The sequence below is a fragment of the Haliaeetus leucocephalus genome, unplaced genomic scaffold, assembly GCF_000737465.1.
Source record: "Haliaeetus leucocephalus isolate CR32 unplaced genomic scaffold, Haliaeetus_leucocephalus-4.0 Scaffold484, whole genome shotgun sequence".
NCBI classification, from domain to species: Eukaryota; Metazoa; Chordata; class Aves; order Accipitriformes; family Accipitridae; genus Haliaeetus; species Haliaeetus leucocephalus.
In genome coordinates, this window is record NW_010972920.1 from 3468476 (window position 1) to 3487520 (window position 19045).

The 19045-nt window shown below is 37.8% G+C and overlaps 1 protein-coding gene across 4 annotated transcripts in view; it reads left to right on the forward strand.

The window, feature by feature from the left end:
* Nucleotides 1–19045, forward strand: part of LARP7 (La ribonucleoprotein domain family, member 7) — a 39437-nt gene that overhangs the window by 13430 nt on the left and 6962 nt on the right. Inside the window, exons 9-15 of one of the 4 annotated variants that reach the window (XR_774878.1) lie at nucleotides 2703–2860; nucleotides 3797–3915; nucleotides 6719–6878; nucleotides 9232–9323; nucleotides 14286–14575; nucleotides 14954–15036; nucleotides 16891–16995. Coding sequence is in view for 1 of the 4 variants with exons in the window: in XM_010575538.1 (XP_010573840.1) it covers nucleotides 2703–2860; nucleotides 3797–3915; nucleotides 6719–6878; nucleotides 9232–9323; nucleotides 14286–14366 (610 nt within the window). In the remaining 3 variants the exon portion in view is untranslated. Of the gene's footprint in view, nucleotides 1–2702; nucleotides 2861–3796; nucleotides 3916–6718; nucleotides 6879–9231; nucleotides 9324–14285; nucleotides 14694–14953; nucleotides 15037–16887; nucleotides 16996–19045 lie in introns of those variants that run through there. The other 3 variants (XR_774879.1, XR_774880.1, XM_010575538.1) reach the window with 3 other exon arrangements.

Below are 19045 nucleotides of genomic sequence, written 5' to 3' on the forward strand. Positions count from 1 at the left end.
CCACCCCCCCCAAAAAAAAAAAACCCAAACCCCAATCAAAACTGATACTGCTGAGTGAGATCCCAGCTTGTTCAGTTTATCCCACCACCTCCTGTCCAGGAGGCTGAGCGGGCTCTCAGCTTCCCTGTTTGTTCACAAAGTATGTGATTTTCAGTTTGCACTGCATCTCTTGGCAGTGCAGTTTTGAATTTATTTAGGGTTTTTGTTGTGTTTCAACTGCAAAGGGCAGTAGGGATGGCCTAATGGCAGCGATTTTTTTAGCTAGCCAACATGTTGCCTTTCTCCAGGCATTTGAACAGTCCTTTTGTATTAATGTTAAGTGTTTTAAGTGTTTTCCTGGAGTATATATATGCAGTTGTATGAATTGTCAAGTTACAGTACACTTGTCAGTCACAAATTTTGCATACTTTATTGCATTTTTATTGTTTTTATTGCTTAACAGGCACAATGATTTTCACAATGTTTCAAGCTTTGGAATATTTTTAATGACCAATTGAATCTTTGTATGTCTGACAGGCCATCACCATTGCTAAAGTGCAATTCCAATTTTAAACAACAGAGTTGCATATTAGCAACAGTATTAGCCTGTAGCTGAGAAGGTTCAGATACCAGAGTTTTTCAAGTCTGCTGTGTGGAGTTCTGTCTCAAATAGTGCCGCCTGTAACAGTAACTGCAAATCCCTGAAGTCAAGCCATTCCAAAACTTTTATCAAAAATATTCATCATGCTTCTGAACTGTTGGGCTATTAGGAGTCACCACAACTAAAACATGGAAGCACTTACTTTTTTAGGCATCCAGCAAGTACCTCCATGTTAAAGTAGAGGGGGTCCTTGCCATCATGATGCAAAATTATGCTTTGTTTTAACACGGAGTACACATATGCATTGCAGATACTTTTTTCTGTTTTGGTATGTTTCTATATATTTCTGAAGAGGAAAGTGTTTTCAGTTGAGTAAAAAAGGATTCACCATCACTAAAACATGGAAGCACTTACTATTGAGGAGCAAAGCAAGTACATCCACATTTAAGTTGTGGGGGTCCTTAAGTGTAGACTAAATAGTAACCAAAAAAATAAGCAAAAGCTAAAAAAAAAAAAAGCATGGTATATACAGAGTCCTGCTAATGCAATAATGGACATCCACATATATTATTGTAAGCAGGCTTATTTGAGCTGTAGCGCATTTCTAGAAATGCATTGTTCAACATTAGGATCCACCGCCACTGAAACATGGAAGCACTTACTTTTTTTAGGCAGCAGGTACCTCCATGTTAAAGCGAAGGGAGTCCTGAATTCAAAAATTGCTTCAAATGTTTCAAATATGCAGGCCACTGAAAAAATGTCTTACTCAGCAACACTTAAGCTTTTAGTTCTTGGAGAAGCACGCTTCATCTGCTTACAGCCAAAGGTCTTCGTTTTTCTTTTCCCAGACCTAAAAATCTTGCAACTGAAGTGTAGACAAAATAAATCCGGATGGTATTTCAGTATTGCGATCAGGATTCACCTCTACTAAAACATGGAAGCACTTACTTTTTTTAAATCACAGAAAGCACCTCCATGTTAAAGTAAAAGGGGTCCACAAAAACGGTAGTCATCAACGATGCTTGCCCTCTTCCACTGAAATTCTGAAACTACTGCATCAAATACAGAGATGGAGTTTAAAATTTTAGTTAAGTGTAGCAAGGCGGGGGGTGTGGGGGAGGGAATTTTAAAGGAGCATAAGCATTGCAAATACTTGCCTGACCCATAGCCCATGGTCTTCTCCTCTGAGTCAAGTTAACAAGCACCTCCTTGAGCCTGTATTTATACCATACCTCGCTATGGAATGGTGTTGCCTTTTTATCTCTAAGAATCATTACGTGGGTCTTTTGTTATTTTAATGTCTTTGCTCTGTTGAGAATGTATGATCCTGGGTGAGTCTGGATGCTTTTTTGAAGTATACAGTTGTCAATGTTAACAGCTAAAACCATTACCACAAGATATCCTCCTCTTTAAAAATCCTCTATCAGCTTGTTTGATAGCACAGATTAGGGTAACAATGAGTCGTTCTCACAGTGGCACTATAGGCATTGTGTTTCTGTGGAGCAAAGCTCTAGCTGTTTGCAGAAACATCTCCATGTTAAATGTATGTAAATATATAAATTGCTTCCATGTGGTGGTATTTTTTAACCAAAATGCATTTGAATAGTAAGGAATGTTCTTATCTCAGTAGGTTTTTGGTGAGTTTAACCAGTTGTTGATTTTCCATCAATGATTTTTCTAGAAAATAAATGACTGATTCTTAATGTAGTAACACAGGAGCTGGTTCACTGAGCTAATTCAGTGAATTCAGAGTTCACTGTCTCTGAATTAAGTCTGAATTTAGCCTCTGTGCTCTGTGTAGTTCTAGTAGAAAACACAGTTTACCAAGCTGTTCTATATGCTTTCTGAATATGTAAAACAAATTTGGGAGCCACTCTATTTGAATGATAGCTTGATCTTGTTAGAACTTGCCTGGAATATTAAAAGCTAAAGAAAAATAATAAAGCGTAGATACTGACAAGGCCTAATTTGACCTAAGTGCATGGAGATCTCTGGTCTGCATTGCTCATCAAGTTCAGCTTATCCTCTTTGTAAACTGTTTTGTCTAAAGTTATGACTGAGTTTCTAAACGACATTTTTTTTTTTTACAACTGACATCCTATGCTTGTGTTGCCGCTTATAGGACTGAATGGATGGATTTGAAGCAAGAATATTTGGCCCTTCAAAAAGCCAGTATGGCCTCCTTAAAGAAAACAATGTCTCAAATCAGATCTGAGCCCGTGGGAGAGATGGAAACTGAATCTCGTGTGCAGAAAAAGCCTCAATCTGAAAATGACAAATGTAATCCTGTTTGTGATGGTTTTTTGTCTTGTTTTCTTCATGCTTCTACTACACAAACATAAGTGATTTAAGATACTGGTCCTCCAGAAACACTGCAAAATGGTTTTATTTTCTATAATGCTGGTGCTTTCTCTGAATGTTAAATATTATTAAAAGCAAAACCCCCTCATTTAGGTAGATTATGGACTAAGGGATTTCATAAGTAAAAACCTAACAAGTATTTTCAGCATATTCCAGTAGCACTTCTTAAGCATAAGTATCTTTTTAAGTAATTATAATTATAAAACCCTCAGAGAGGTGAATCAAGAATCAGCTCTTTTGATGATGTAACTTGGGCTTGATTTGCTTAAGCTTCTATACCTGCAGTGATTTACTAAATAATTTCGCTATGTAAGGCATGAAAAAAATGAATTGCAATTGGGTTTTATCAGCTTTATGGTTAAAAGTAGCTTTGTAATTGTGTCCTCTTAGTTAATTTTCTACGTTTTTCAGAGATAGAATTGCTTTTTTGCTCTGGATCCTCTGTACTTCACTAACTTCAATACTGAGATCTCAATGCCTGTCTGCTTATTTTTAATCACTCTAGAACTGAGGGTTCAACTATTAAACTGTAATCCATAGAATATAAAATATTCTTACAAGAAGACCCTGTAGGCTGTAAAAACTTCTCTAAGATTCTTGGAGCTATTCCCCCCCCCCTTTTTTTTTGTTTGCTCACATTGACTTTACCTTGTGAACAGTCTTGATCCTGGATTTAAAAAAAAAAAAACCAAACCAAAAGACACTTAATCTGAAGTAGCAGTATTTGATGCCCCTTGTTTCATTTCTTGTGTACATCATGTTGCTTATGTGCTTTCATAGCATCTTTAGTTTGTCAAACCAATAAATGTAAAAATTTTCTTCTTTTTTTTTTTTTCTCGTTTTTAAATTGACCAGCCACCAGTGAAGATTCTGCCCCTCCTGCCAAGGCTAACACAATGGGGCCCCAGTTCGTGACTGGAGTAATTGTGAAGATCATTAGCACTGAGCCCCTGCCGGGCAGGAAGCAGATCAAGGTAATGCCTTTGTAACCTCAGGGTAGCTGTTAGCCTTTCCTCTTACAGTGGCCCCCAAATGTTTGAATATGGAATACCCCTTAAACAAGTCTTGCTGATTTTTTTTTTTTTTTTTTAATTTGTTCGGCCAGTAGCTGTGTACAGATTCTTCTCTAGTACCTGATAATGGCAAATTTTACAACGGCAGAACAGGGTAAAGAGGATGTTTCAAGGCAAAAATTAGCTTTTAGAGTGCTTCAAGCAATGTCAAGTTTATAAGGAAAATAATGACAAAAATGAAGAAGGATGAGTAGTTCTTTCCAGTTTAAAAAGAGAAGTTGAAGACAAAGTGGCTGCAGTGTTCTCTATTTGTCATTGTGCCAGTCATTCTGGCACAATTCAGATCAAGAAGTCTGTAACAGCATGTTGGGCTTTTTACCATTAACGGAAATTTGGGGGCAAAAAAATGCACTCTGCATGAGAAAAGGATTGTCTTTTTTCAGTAAGAAATTCACAATTACAGAAGCTCCAGTTCAGTGAGAGGGACAGCAGTAGATTTAATTCACCCATTTATTTCTTTTTTTTAATTATTCTTTTTCACTGTGCCAAGTACTTTTTTTTTCCCCCACAATTTAAAAAAAAGTTTTTAGGGTAACTTAAATTTTGTTTCACATCATGATATGAAAGTTACACATTTTAAGCAGAGTATTTTCTTTTAAGGAAAATAGCGGTTTCAAGTTGCATCTTTTTGAATGGAAATATTTAAAGTTTTCCGAAGGAAATAACAGGCTTTTTTCAGATCCTGAGTTTTCCATGAATGTGACACAATACATTTTCTTTCACAAATTGCACTTTTGGATGAATAACAGCTGGAAAGAATTTGAACAACTTCAACTCATGTTGGAATAAATATTCAGACCACTTAGGGCAATGAGAGAATGGCTCAAAATGTGAGTTCTGAGAACTTCTCAAACTACCTATATTTGTAACTGAGTAGTCCATTTGAAGTCACTGGCTGCTTGCAAGTGTGTGAAGTTTAGTGTGCGCATAAATCCAAACAAGATGAGGTGTCTCTCTCTGAAAACAAATTGATGATAGGGTTTCAACTTAATCAGTCTTATCAGCCTTGGTATATTTGTAGGCAGTTGTCTTGAGTGCTGGAGACACTGAGACAATGTAGTAGTTGTCACTCTAACATTTGAGGGCCCCTTTGCAGTATACACCTTACTGTGTTAAGTTTGTGTCACAACTTAACTTACTGTGGTCAGGAGGTAAGCTTACTGTTCCTGCAATAGCTGAAAACAAACTTAGTTTGGTATTTCCAGTTATTCTTTTGGTTTAGTTTTAGGGAAGTGTTCCAGGGAAAACTTATGCTTCATGAAAGTTAAGGGGGACAAAATAAGATTGGGGTTGTCTTTGCAGTTATTAATCATGTCTTTGGTTCCCATAATAAGTAGATAGGCAAAATATTTCACAAAATGTTAGCAAACGTATGTCTCCGTAAAAGCCTTATTTAATTGCAGAATACAACTGTAGCTGGAAGAAGCAATAATCTTTAGTGTGCACCAGCACTTCTTGGGGTCAGCAGTGGAAGCTGCAAACTGTACTTGACCCTTACTGGATTCTTTTGGCCATACTAGTTGCTTTTATGAAAGGTGTAACTCTTCGGCAAAACCTTGCTTTGCCTGTGTTTCTGGACTGTCCTAGCTACAGCAAACACTGCCACAAAGCAATGCATCTAGGGTTTTTTTCCTTAATAAACTTCCAGAATTGATCTGTATTTCTGATTTTGTGGCAGGCTTAATTACTTCCACACACTGGAAAGGTCTTTGCAGAGTAGTTGTAATATTATTTTGATGATTTTATTTATTTTTCACTTCACTACTTCCATATTTTGCTATTAAGGTGCTTAGCAGAGATCATAACATTTGCCGACTGCGGTAAACTGGGTCGTTGTAGTTTTCCAGGTAAGCATGACTTTGGGATATCAGAATGAAGACTGGAAAGTAGCTTTGGTTGGCTCTTAAATGGTCTCAACAGCATTGGCACTTACCTTTTGTTTTAAGGCTGTCCTTGGTAGTGGAGGGTTAAAAGCAGTGTGTAATTCTTCAATAGAAACATCTTACTTGAGCTGCCCTGCTGTGAACTAAATTGACTAGGAATGTGCAGTCTTAGTTAATTTCCCTAACAGCAGGTATTACAAGTGAAGTACTTCATAGTACTTCATCTGAAAAAGCATGTGTGACTCTTCTCCCTTCAGCTGTCAGTGAAAATTTTCAGGCAGAGGTCACTTCATAAACATAGGAAGGGTTGGTTTATTACTGCTCATCTCTCAATCTGCCATGAATGAGCTTGCTTTTATGTATTTCATGCATAGAATGAAGTTAGATATTTTGCTGTTGGACTGACATATATCAATGTTAGAGTACACAAATAATTTTTCTTTTTTAAAAAATTCCATAGAGACACAGCATTGAAATAAATGACTAATTACTGATGCTCCATTAGTACAACTATTCTTATGCAACAAAATAACATCTTCGGCAATTACTGCTTTAAATTGTTCTCGGAGCACAGGATGAGAGATAAATAGATGTGGTTGGCTCATAAATCAGAATTCAGTTATAATCCTTTTAGGAAAATATATTAATTCAGAATTATTTGACAGTAAATTAATTGATTAAACGAAAAAGTTCAGTTATTGCCTTGTACTTCATGACCTTTTTGAAAATGTCAGTCATCTACAAATGGTCAAAAAGTCAATCTTTTTATATTCTTTTTTTAAAGTGTAGTTTATGGTCTGTTCTCTTGTTTGCTTTGATAGGATGCTTTGGCAGTGCTGGCGGATGTTGCTTATGTTGACATGCTGCAGGGAGACACAGAATGTCATGTCCGTTTTAAAACTCCCGAGGATGCACAGATTGTTGTGAAATCATACAAAGAAATACAGATGAAAAACAACTGGAAATTCGAAGTTCTCACTGGTAAGACTTCTTTTTTTTAATGGTAGTACAGGAGAAGACTTGAGTAGTGTGAAAAGGATTGTATGGCATGATATCTTTATGGATATATTTAGATATCTTTGTAGCTGGGGAAAAGACCGCACTTGTTTTTTTTTCCCTGTGATTCTTCTTATTTTGCTATTATAATGAAATTATTAAAACAGTAAGGGTTTTTATGCCATTGTTCAGAGCAAAATAACGATTTTGCTTCCTTTTATCAACTTAAATCTGTTATTTTGAGACTGATTTATTTACATCACTTTTAGTGGCAATGGACTGTAGAACTTAATTTACATTTCAGCTTTATGAATATAACATTCTGATGATGCAAAATAATTTTAAATGAAGATTTTCGTGAAATTACTGAACTTGTGTGAAATAACAGGACAAGGATCTAACAGCATGGATATGCTTACAGTGGTTTTAGCACTTGCCTTCTAATTAATCTTTCTTTTTTCAGGAAGTTGAATAACTTAGGCCAGAGTAATGCCTTTTTTTAATTCTATTTACACTAAAATTTTTACCGGCTTACTTTTGAACTTCATTCTAATATGTGTTATTTTTTTCTGAAATTACTCTGCTGTTCTAAATTAATATTGTCTCTTAGATTGGACTAGTCTTCAAAGTGTAGAGAAACCTCTACGGAAGTGAGGGATAGAAGAAGGAGGTGGGGGGAAGTCTCTCAAATTTTGTTACTGTATTCACAGAACTTTTAAATTATAGACAGGCACAGAAAATCCTAAATGCACAAAAAACGGGTAAAACAATCCAAATGAGATTCTCTCATTTGTGTATTTAAATATTTTACCGCATTGCTGCACAGATCCTCACATAAGGCCTGGTTCCATGCATGCAGGGATGTAAACCCTAATAAATGTCAATTAAGGACTGCAGAGGAAGAGCTATAATGGAGGCATCAACCTTAATATCAAAGTTAATTAAAGTTTGAGACTCACTGAATGCTGCTAATGTCATTTGGAGATAGATTTGTCTCCAGAGCGTGCTGTGTTCCAGAGATCCAAAACCAACTTGAAATACAGCATTTTACAGCTGCGTGCTCTGTGTGTAATTTCTCTCAGGTTTTGTATCTTTATATAAAAGAGTGTAGTAGTAGATTGGGAGTAAGTGCCACACTGTAGGAACATTCCATTCGTAGTTTTAAGATTACTTTTTTTTCTTTGGAACTGGCTCATTGAAATGAGAATGGAAAGGCTTCTGAAGAACGCAGAAGTGACTCCCAGTAAGGATTTCAGCTTTTCTTGGTGGCATAAGGGTGAATACAGAGAATAAGAATAGGGAAAGAATCTTTAATGCTCCCTGCTGCAGGAACTAAAGCTTTCTCCGTAATATTTTACTTTTTAGAACTTGACTTTGACTATCTTCAGCTTTTCATCTGACAAGATATTAAACATCTATGGTAATATTTAGATGTTTTTGTGATTGAATGTATAAATAATGCTGTTAAAATGTATGCAAAATTGGTTCTTAGAATTATTAATTCCGTAACTTTTGCAGGAGTCTTTTCCAAGATCACTTAGAAACTTCCCTGTAACTGAAGATTTCCCATGAGACCTTACAACATTACATCACAAAATTCCCATCATGATAGTTTCAGCACAAACCAGAAGAAACAGTGGCAAGCTGCTTCTTACTGAAAACCAGCCACTGAAGCTGCAAAATTATTTCCTCTCATATTCCCTGCTATGTTAAAGTATTCCTAACTGCCCATGAAGTCCCCAGAGTTTACTTCTAACAGTGGTTTTTATGAAACAAAATTATCTCAGTCATTCTTACAGTAATTTTTTTTTTCTGTTTGATAGTTTATTTAAAATCAGTCGCGGGGCTGAGTACATCAGTAAACCAAAGGGTCTCTGAGTGCCATGGTGAAACTAATACTGAGCTGCTTCTGCTAATTACATGGAGAGTGGTGTTTGCATGTCTCCTCAGTTCTTCTTAAGTTTGTAAAACTCCTTGCTCAGGAAGGCTTAGATACTTTGGCAATCCAGTCCTCAAGTTAATAAACGAATAATTCAGGTCCTGTCCAGCTTGTACAGAACAGAGACCTCGGTGTCAGCTTTAAGCTTCTTTGGACAGGGTTTTTCTTTTCTTTGTTCACCTCAGTGTGTGCTGGTCAGATGTTGCAATGCTGTATGGTTTGTCTGACTGTGAAATTTAAGACTGGTGGGGAAATACTTGGGGAAACCTAACAAAAGGTATTTTCACACGTGTTTACCTTAGTTGGAAGGGATTCCTTCTCATCACAGTCTGAAAACACTGCATCCATTTGTATTGAATACTTTTATTCATGTACAGTAATGTTAATTTGTTTTTCAAGGTGATCATGAACAACGTTACTGGCAGAAGATTTTAGTGGACAGACAAGCTAAACTTAACCAGCCTCGAGAAAAGAAGCGGGGTACTGAGAAGGTAATTTGCAAGTAAATTTTTTTCCTGTACAGCCATGGTCGAAAATGTTTCTGTTTCTGTGTAGGTCTACATTTTTTGATACTTTGACGTTTGACTCTGTATTTAATGCAGTTAAATCACCTCCTACTGACTTTGCAGCAGGCTTTTACAGCCACAAAATAGAAAATGTGTGGCTGTCCTGGTCCAATTGCCAAATGCAAGGCTTGTCTTTAGGGAAACAATTGGAGAAAGTCAAGTCCATGGCTAAAGGCATGAAGTTAGTTTGTAAACCGGATTTCCTGTAAAACTCTGCCTGGATGAACTTGTTAAGAAGTTAAGTAGTCTTGATTTACTCTAGGGTGATAAAGTCTAGTGCTTTAGTCTTAATTCTCTAGTATAATAAAGAAATTTTTCTTCAGAACGAATCTGTTTTCTCAAGATTTACAGTGTTTTTATTTGTACAGTTTTGTGCTATGGTAAACACTGGTGTGTTCCTAGTGTAGTCAAGAGTCTATGTGTGTCTGTGTTCTGATTCAGACAAATCTGAACGCCACTGCGAGCATCCGTAGCTCAGCAGCTTCCAGACCAAAACTGCCTCACATGGAGTGAAATTTCTTTCCAGCCTTGACCTTTGTGTGCCTGTCAGGCTGCAGCATTGAGGGAGTGTGCAATGAACTTGCAGGCTGCAGTCTCCACTCCTGCCCCAGAAGATCCTTCCAGGCATGAAGGTTTCCTGATTAAGCCAGTCAGATCCTTTACCTGACAGAGAGGAGCCAGAGTGTTTCACAGACATTTTATTGCTAGGTTTACTTCACACACATTGCAGATAAGGTTTCTGAGTTGGTTTTAACCTGAATCTTCATGCTGTCACTTGCAAAACTTCAAAATCATCTGACCTTAGTTATTTGCTGGTGACTTTGGAGACTTATTGTTTCCTAGGTGCTCCAGTGATGCTCACAATACCAAAAATTTCCTAGTTGTTCCATATATAATGGAAAAGACATATTACATTCTCCTAAAGGAACAGCAGCTGTGCAGGTCAAAACCTTATCTTGTACAAGGCGTATTTTGCATATATTATCTTGTTTGTTGAAATGTTCTTCAGAGATCCCGTAGACAGACAAATCTAATTCTTTTAAACAAAGGCCTGCATAAAGAATTTCCCCAAATCACTGATTTAATTTTCTTAAAAGTATAAAAATGGCATTGCTTCTAGCCATTATTCTTTAACATAAGCAGTAAGGGAATGGGAAAACTGTACAGTTTTAGAGCCTTGTACTGAGTGCTGGCAGTTTTCTTCAGTTTTTTTAAATGTACTTTTGCTTTTTTAAACAAAAGTTGCCAGTGGCACCTTTGACTTAATTTGGACTGTAGGTGCCCTGTTCTCAAGTTTCTGTTCTTCCTCTTTTGAAGACTGGTATTTGTTGATCAAGCTGGTGTAAATTGGCCAGTAATTTACCTCATCTAGGCTTGCAAATATAAACTGTCTCAGTTCTGCCTAACAATAGCAGCAGCAAGGATGCAAACTCTTGCTCTTCCCCCTTACCCATCACCTTTGCAACACTGGGGGTGTTAACTTCAAAGGTTAGTGAATACTATTTAAATGCTAACACTGTTAAGCAAAACATCAAGAAAAGAATGTCTCCCTGTAGTCAATAACTCTTAACCCTTTCATCACTTTTTGAGTCTATATTCCAGAAATAGACTGATAATAAGAAAAATGGTTTCTTTTGTTCATTAATATTGATTTTAGTCTTTTATTTGAAAATTCTACTGAAGTACTCACAAGTTGACTTCTTTTGAAGGTCACAATAAAAGGAAGGAAACAAGTAATGTGACGATTCATTAATTAAACATGTACAGCTGAATATGCCATCAGTGTATCTTTCTTGTAAAGATCTATTCTGTTAAAGGTTTTAAAATCCCTTACAGGATCTCTCTTTGAAGAGGAGCATTTGCCTATTAACTGCTTTATACTTATAATAAAGATAGCATCTTATACTTTCTTTCAATTAGTGTTTAAGCATAGGCTCAAAAGTTACATTAATACAAGCTATATAGCTGCAGTGATGTCAAGGTGAGTATAGTAATAATGAATGTACATATTGTTGCATGGATTGGATCATGTTACAGGCGGCACACGGTAACAGAGCACAGAGATGCTTTTGAGTGTAACTTTAGGCAGTTTGAGATTCTTCTTTTCCATGTGTTCTAAAAAGTACGGGCTTACTCAGCTTTCCTGCAGCGGGTCTTGCAGCATGCTAGGATAAGGGTTAATGATCACTTCAGCAGAGGGTTTCTGGCATAATGCCTCCTGCCCTGCCTGTCCGTGTTGTGTCCCTCCCCCCCCCCCAACCCCCCCAAAAAAAAAAAAACCCACAACCGCAGGCTTAGAGATTTAAATTTTTTTGGCATAGTTCTTACGATAAACTAAATGTCCGAAAGAGACTAGATATCCAAAGGTTCCCCAGAACTTGTGGCTAATGCTTAGCTGTCCTTTGGAGTTAAAAAGGTGTTCAGTGCCAGGCCTGGTTGTTCATTGTCACCTCTGTGCTCCCCTCTGCTGCCCCTTCCAAATCCATATTCTCTTTAGTCTGTTGTTGGACTGCATGATAAAACAACCTTAGCGGTTTAGTGATACAGATTAAAAACCTTCTTGCCAGAACTGTTTCTTTTGCGCAGTTCCAGTTTATGCAGATCTAAAGCAATTCATTAGTCTGTAGCCTTAAACTCTCTAGACTGATTAAAGTCTTCTGTTCCCAAAGCAAAGGCATGAGTGCCTGCAAGCTTTCTGCTTGGGTACTTGTCTTCTGGGGGGATGTGCTGGGAAACCTAGTTTACACCTTGTACATCTCCTTAAGCAGAAGGAAAGGAAGAAGTTTAAGAGGGTGGGAGTGGTGGTAGAAGTAAAAGGCATTTAGTGAGGAAGTGACAATTGGGTATTTGTGAAGGGTGGAATAATTTGGAGAATATATGGGAAAGGAGGGTAGTGGGAATGCCTGGGCAGAGCCCACACTATTCTCTTCTGATTATGCGTGGGGCTCGGGGGCTGTGTCCTTGCAAGACTGACCAGTTCCCTGTGTGCCAGTGGAGAGAGGTCCTGCTCTAGAGCACAAATAAGCCTTTTTCCATGGTTCTCTGCAGTTGATATCTATAGAAGGGCTGGGTACCTGTTTGGAGCCAGGAACAGTGGTGTGCTTACAAATAGTTGCTGATACTGGTTTGATGAGCTGAAAATGGGAATCCTTGAAGCCTCTTGCAAATTCTGAGGTGCTGGTACAGAAATACTTGCTGGTGTGAACTGCCCAGTTCACATCTTAGAGCTTTCCTTGCAGTGTTTCTGATTCTTCATCCCATATGGTGAACAATTGAGCCACTGTACTCCTTGCTTCTTTTCAGAGTTTAACTTTTAAGCCATTTTTTCAGATACCAGAGAGAAAAAGTAACTCTTAGTTACATCTTTAGATCCATTTTATTTCTGAAGAATGGTTGAGAAACTAATTTTCCAGAACTCATGGTTTGATGCTGTTGAGAACATGTTACAGATTGTTATCAAGTTAAATGCTGGGGGGTGCATTTTACCAATTTTACCAGTAAAATTGGTGGTGTAATTGTATTGCAGCACGGCAAATAATGCATCCATGCAACATCAGAGTAGAGTGTAATTCCTGACTGCCATAATCAGTGCAGCAGCATGCCTTGCACTTCCATGCTCTCTACAAGATGCAATGTCTCCAGGACATAGCTATGACCACGGTCATTTGGATAAATAGTAAATAATTTGATTTATATGTGAAACTCTTCAAATCTAACAGTCTTTACTGGACTGCCTGGTGAGCAAGTGTCCCTTTACCTCAGCACCAGCTAATATGTTTTAGTAGTCTCCATCAGATAAATTAATGTGGATTTATGCTGGTATGTTAAAGACATGCCTGGATTTACAGCATTTTCCTGCTTTCTCACTTTTTATTCAGATTAGACAGCATTTTGGGGTTTTTTATCTTATTCATGTTAGCTTCTCAGCTTTTGCTTATGGTTAAGGAATCTTAATGGAGCATCGCAGTAACAAAGCTTGTACCTTTGCTTTTGGGCATTAGTATGACTTTGTTGCAGTACTGTGGTTAAATCTGTGAATGGTCTAGTATGGACAATTTAAAAACATGTATGCTTTTAACTACCGTTGTTCTCAGTGGTTTGTTTTCTGCCTGAAGACACAGTACACAGAAATTGACAATTAGCAGGTTAGTTATGTTCCACAGGAGCATTTCTCATATCTCTGTACTGGGAGCAGCTAAACCAGGTACTATAGTAATTTAGGCAATCTTCCTAAAATGCAACTGAAAACAACCAAATCCCTGGTCAGACAGGGGTTTGAGTTAGGGATTCCTAGCATCAGTGTTCCTCCAAACTGCACCGTTATTTCTTCAGCAGGGTTGTGATATGTATTGTGCTGTTTTCCCAGCCTGAAGGGTGGCCCCCATCTGGATTTCAGTGGTTTTGTTTCTTTGCCAACTGAGTGTAGAAAATGATACAATATTCCTAAGGCTTTTTTTTAATGGTCTGACTTTGTTTTTTTTTTTACATTAGTAACAGCATGATTCCAGTAAAAGGGTAGGGCTTTTTAACTTACTGTATGAGACTGTGTTTTAGGATTTTTGAAATAGTAATTTTGTTCTCCTCAACCATGTTGGGAGGAAGAAGGGATGGAATGGGAGATGCTGTGCTGTCCAGAGACTGAGGGGATGCCTTACTATTTTTGATGGTTCTAAGGCAATACTGAAATAAATTCTACCAGGGCTGCTTTAACACACACACCCTTTTTTTATTTTTTGTCATACATAGAGGTTAGCTCAGCTGTTCAGAGATAAGCCTTTTCTTATGAAGTTTGGTAAATCAGTGTATAATATGTTCATGATTGTGAGATGAAATTGTAACAATGAAGTTTTCCTCTAATACTTGCTACAATATTTTTCCTGTTTGCAGTTGATTGCTAAAGCTGAAAGAATGAGACTTGAAAAGACTCAACAAACAAGTAAACATATTCGCTTCACTGAAGATAACTAACCAAGACTGAATGTGATCTTCAAAGTGAACTAGGTGTTTAACAAAAAACCAAACCCCACAAACACCACTGCTTACAGCAACTAAACCGTTTTTAAGGCGGCATCAAAACCTGGTCTGTTGGATTCATAATTCTGCAGACTGCAATTATGAAGATTGTTCTGAATCCCATTTCTAAATAGGCTGAATGTTTACTGCTTCTGAGCCTCTAGGTAAAGCTTTCTGGAAAAAATGTATTAAGAGATCTTGCTTTAGTTCACTTCGGTTTTTGTTTTGTTTTGGGTTTTTTTGTATGTTGAAGTTTTATATACTAGGTTATGAAATAAAATGCTTGGGAAATTTTCAGTTGTGCATCTCTAATTCTTCAATCTGCATTATGACACTATAATAAAACTTGTTAATTCTATATAAACCTCTCTAGGCCTCTGCTTAGTCTATCAGACTGTTCCAAAATACAGTAGAATGACTATAATCTTCCATGTATTTTAAAGTGGCTAGGACTGTCAGAAAACCTGTCATTGAGAAGTCTGGAAGAAAATCTACTCGAATGAAGTGCACACTAAACTGAATTTAGACTTTTTTTTTTTTAGAAGAATCTTCGGGGGAAGAAATAAGAAAACCTTTGTTTGTTACATCTGGTAACTCTAGCTCCAGAAGTAATTCTCACTTACAGATAAGTGTTAAAGTTGTATAGTTCACATGTAAAGGTAGTGATCTTAAAGTACTTTAAAGTATTGTAGACGGCAATATTTTAAAAAATAAACCAAACCTGAACATAAAATTGGAATGATCCAAAAGGTTGAACTTACGTATGACTAAAGCTCTCTCCATTAATGTAAGATTGTTTTAGTGGGTTTTTGTTTGGTTTTTTTTTACTGCAGGGCAAGAAACACATAGGTTTATAAAAGTGTGAAACTTCCTTATATATAGAAGAATGAGCAAGATATTCTGAAAGTAGAAGTACATTCCTAAAATACCATCGGAGTCTCTTGAAGGAAACTGTCAATGACACTCTAGGCATCTTTGTGGCTATAGATTTCACTGCTAAGATAGGCTAACATTTTTAGGTAGGTTAACATTTTTAAATTCTATGCTATCAAATTACTGGATTGGTGTAGGTATTTTAATGGTACATGTTATAATAAATCAAAGTTTGGTGACACTGGTATGTTTTTGATATCTAAGAAAAGAATCTGCATGATTTCTGTTGAATTCTTTAAAGTAGTGTGGGTACAATACCCATGGTGGCTTTGCAGTCACGAAGAACAGGAGGCAAAGGAGAAAAAAAAAAAAAGGACAAAATATTTTGTCCAAGAGATTATACCAAAGCATATTAAGCGTAATCAAATTATCCTAGGTAAGAACAGTGTAGAGAAGCATCACAATAGGAGGAATGCTTAGGGAGCACCATTTCTGTGCAGCTACTTGTGATGAAGCCTGTTGCCGCAGCAATGGGAACTATTCACTTCTGCAGTCTGTAGGCTCAGTGTAAGTCTGTCCTTCACCACCACGAGACTCCGATTAGCATCTGAGCCACCAGCAGACTGCATCCTTTTCCTCGGGCGGTGTGTGAGGGAATGGAGGGGATTACTGCAAATGAATGAAGAGGGTATAGTGGTGATCAAACTAAAGATAGCAGAAATACAGAGGGGAAAAAGTATGAGATAAGAGACAAACTTTTGGGGCTGGAGGGGAAGGGCTTGATAGTGGTTCTTGGAAATTGCGTAAGGACAATTCCTCACAGGGGACTGCAGTGGAAAGGGGAGGGGGGGAAGGCTAGGAACTAATCTGTATGCCAGGTGCCTCCTGTGTGGACCTCAGTGGTAATTCAGAGGTTTAGTCCAGTTGCAGGACTTTTTTAATTATTATTTACTCTTCCACTTCTCTCTTATACTAGGTGGGTAAGATGACACAGCAGAGAGAACTAAGATACCTAGCTATGAAAAGAATTGATCAATGAATGTCTTCTAGGCATCCTGCCTGAAAGTCAGGACACTTTTTTTTTTTCCATTTCTGTGATGTGAAGGGAAAAAAACCCAACAGCCTACTCTGGGTAAAATGTTTTGGATTTTTCTGCTGAAAATGATTTAAGTGAAAAATTTATCCATGTTATAAATAATTCACATCATAAATGATTCAGACTTTTTATGTTTTGTGGAAAGTGGAGCAGAATTCCAAAAGCCTAACTTTTGGAGTTTTGCTCTTTTATTAATAATTCCTGACTTGAACGCACAGCAAGAGAAGTCACCCTTCTGTTCCTTTCCATATTTATGTACGTTAAGTATTTACAATTAAATATCATTTTTCTTTTTCTCCTTTTTTTCCTTTTTCAAACTAGCGCAGAAATCTGCTTCAGCAGGGAACGGTGGTGTTTAGTTTTTTCTGAAGAAGTTAATAATAGAATTTTTGCAACTTATTTCAGAAGTCGTGTGTGGACAGTATGGTCTATATGCTTTTACAAAAGAAGCTTGGATTTTTAAGTATGTCAGAATGAATAGTTTATGCATTTTTTTTTGTCTTTAAGTACACATGACAGTTAATATCTGCTGCTGTTATCCCTCCCTATCAACATACGCTAAGAAGAGGAGTCCATCTGTCAAGTTTTACCATCCCAAGAGTTGCATCCCTAAAGGTACTTCATGTTTGACCTTACCGATGGAGGGTGCCTTTAGTGAAGTCTGCACGCTTACCTGCAGTGGTTTGGTTTGTTGCTTAACATTAAATTTTCTGCTCTATTGTTTTCCTCTAGGTTCATACACTCCTAGGAACTTCCAATAGTGACTTCCCCCTTGCCCCACTCCCCCCCCCCCCCCTTAAGAATACTACAGTTTATTTAAAAATTCAGGATGATACTGTAGAATTATAGGAGTTCATGACCTTGGACTGCTCATTTGGTTTTGCTGATTTTTCTGTCTCCCTTGACTGTTGAGTGTTTTGAAAGAACGTCATTACGCATAAATCTGCCTGGAGCAAAACCCAGCATTGATTCTGCTCTTCATGACCCAGCATAGGGTTGAATCTGAAATTATTTTTAGCGCTCATATTTTTACCTCTCTTCTAATAGTTGCAGACACTGCATGGCAGCAGCAGGACTGTAACTCTGACCTATGTAAGGCCTTTGGTGCCAACAGAATATTCATAATTTGGGTCTTTAAAAAGAGAGCTCTGTTTAAAAAAAAAAAAAAGTAACAGTAACATCTGATTGTAGATCTCGTCCATGATCTTGTCCCCCCTGAAGGCTTCTTCGATTTCTCCTCTGACACAACATTTCCAAGCTTAGAGTTTGGCCTTGTGAGTACTGTTGTCTTTTAGCAAGGACTATTGCAGTTACCTTAGTGGTGTCAACTTGCTGACTGGGACCAGGGCTCCATTGTGTTGGGCTTTCTACAGATAGAGAGCTCAGAAGTAAGAGGGAAGGAGGAAGGGGAGGACAGGATGGGAATGGAGATGTGCATTTGTTGGTGTGATGGCAACAAAGAGTAATTTTTAATGAGCAAGTGGAGGATGTCAGTGGTGCTGGAAAAAAGTAGCGGGGCTTCCTTGCTCTCAGCTGCAGAGCCACTGCATGCCTGTAAGGGACGCTCACGCTACCCACATCTTCAGATGAGTTTTCCTGTTTTGTGACTGTCTGCCTCCCACAAGCTGTGTTTGTGCAGTAAAAGTGCTGCAAGGAAAGATGTGGTTTTAGTAAAACACCTGTACTCAAAAGCAGCAGCCTGATACTCTGTGATTACTGTACCTGTGGGTTTTCAGTAGCCAGTGGTCCACAGTCAGTGCAGTATCCCATTCATGGCATGATGCTTGTATTCCATTGCCCTTTCTACCTGTCCTGGCAGCATAGAAGAGCTTCTTTATCTTTGATTTTGCACCTTGTGTTAATTTTTAAGTTTCTTGTTTGACTGCCCTCAGTCTTACTGTCACCTGGAGCAAGTAAGAAGCTGGGGGGTGGGGGGAGGAATATTTGCACTGAATTACAGCTCTCACAGGAGACTCAAGTTACCATGAGATGCCAGAGTGCTCTTGTCTGAGGCGTGTGTGTCTACAGTGAGAGAGCTTCCTAAATGTTTATCTCCCTTCTCTCATGACATGCTGTATTCCCAAAGACTATGCCCTTCTCTTTGTTAATGCTTAATTTTTTTTTTTTACCATCTGACTGAGTCTGATTTAACATTGCTTGTTCTACCTGTTTTATCTTACACAGCTAATATTGGCTTTCTGTACGTTCTCCCCCCCACCCCCCAAGATGTACTGTGTATCCTAGTTTAAATCGGGCTTTAAGGCAGTCCTTGAAAGCTAGTAGGTAGGTAAATTATCTTTTTCTAGAGAGGCTGTAAATCAAATTAGAAAATTACCCTCTGATAGACGACAAAGGCACTTGCCTGCCCAAGTCCCCTAGAACATAGGTCAGTGTCATAATTGCTTACTTACGGTACCATAGTGTCTAATGATCTCAGACGGGATTAAATCAGGGAATAATGCTGCATAATGCTGTAAAAAATAATTAGATAAGGCATGCTTGGGTGACTTTGAAATGTGCCTGAGTGGAGAAGTAATATGGTTATCTCACCTACAAGTGATTAAGTTTCTGTGGATGGTGTTAAGGAAGGAAGTTACTTTCTACCAGAAGTGCAATATTCTTCCTAGCATTAAATACACTTTCTTCGTGTCAGTTGTGGCGCTGT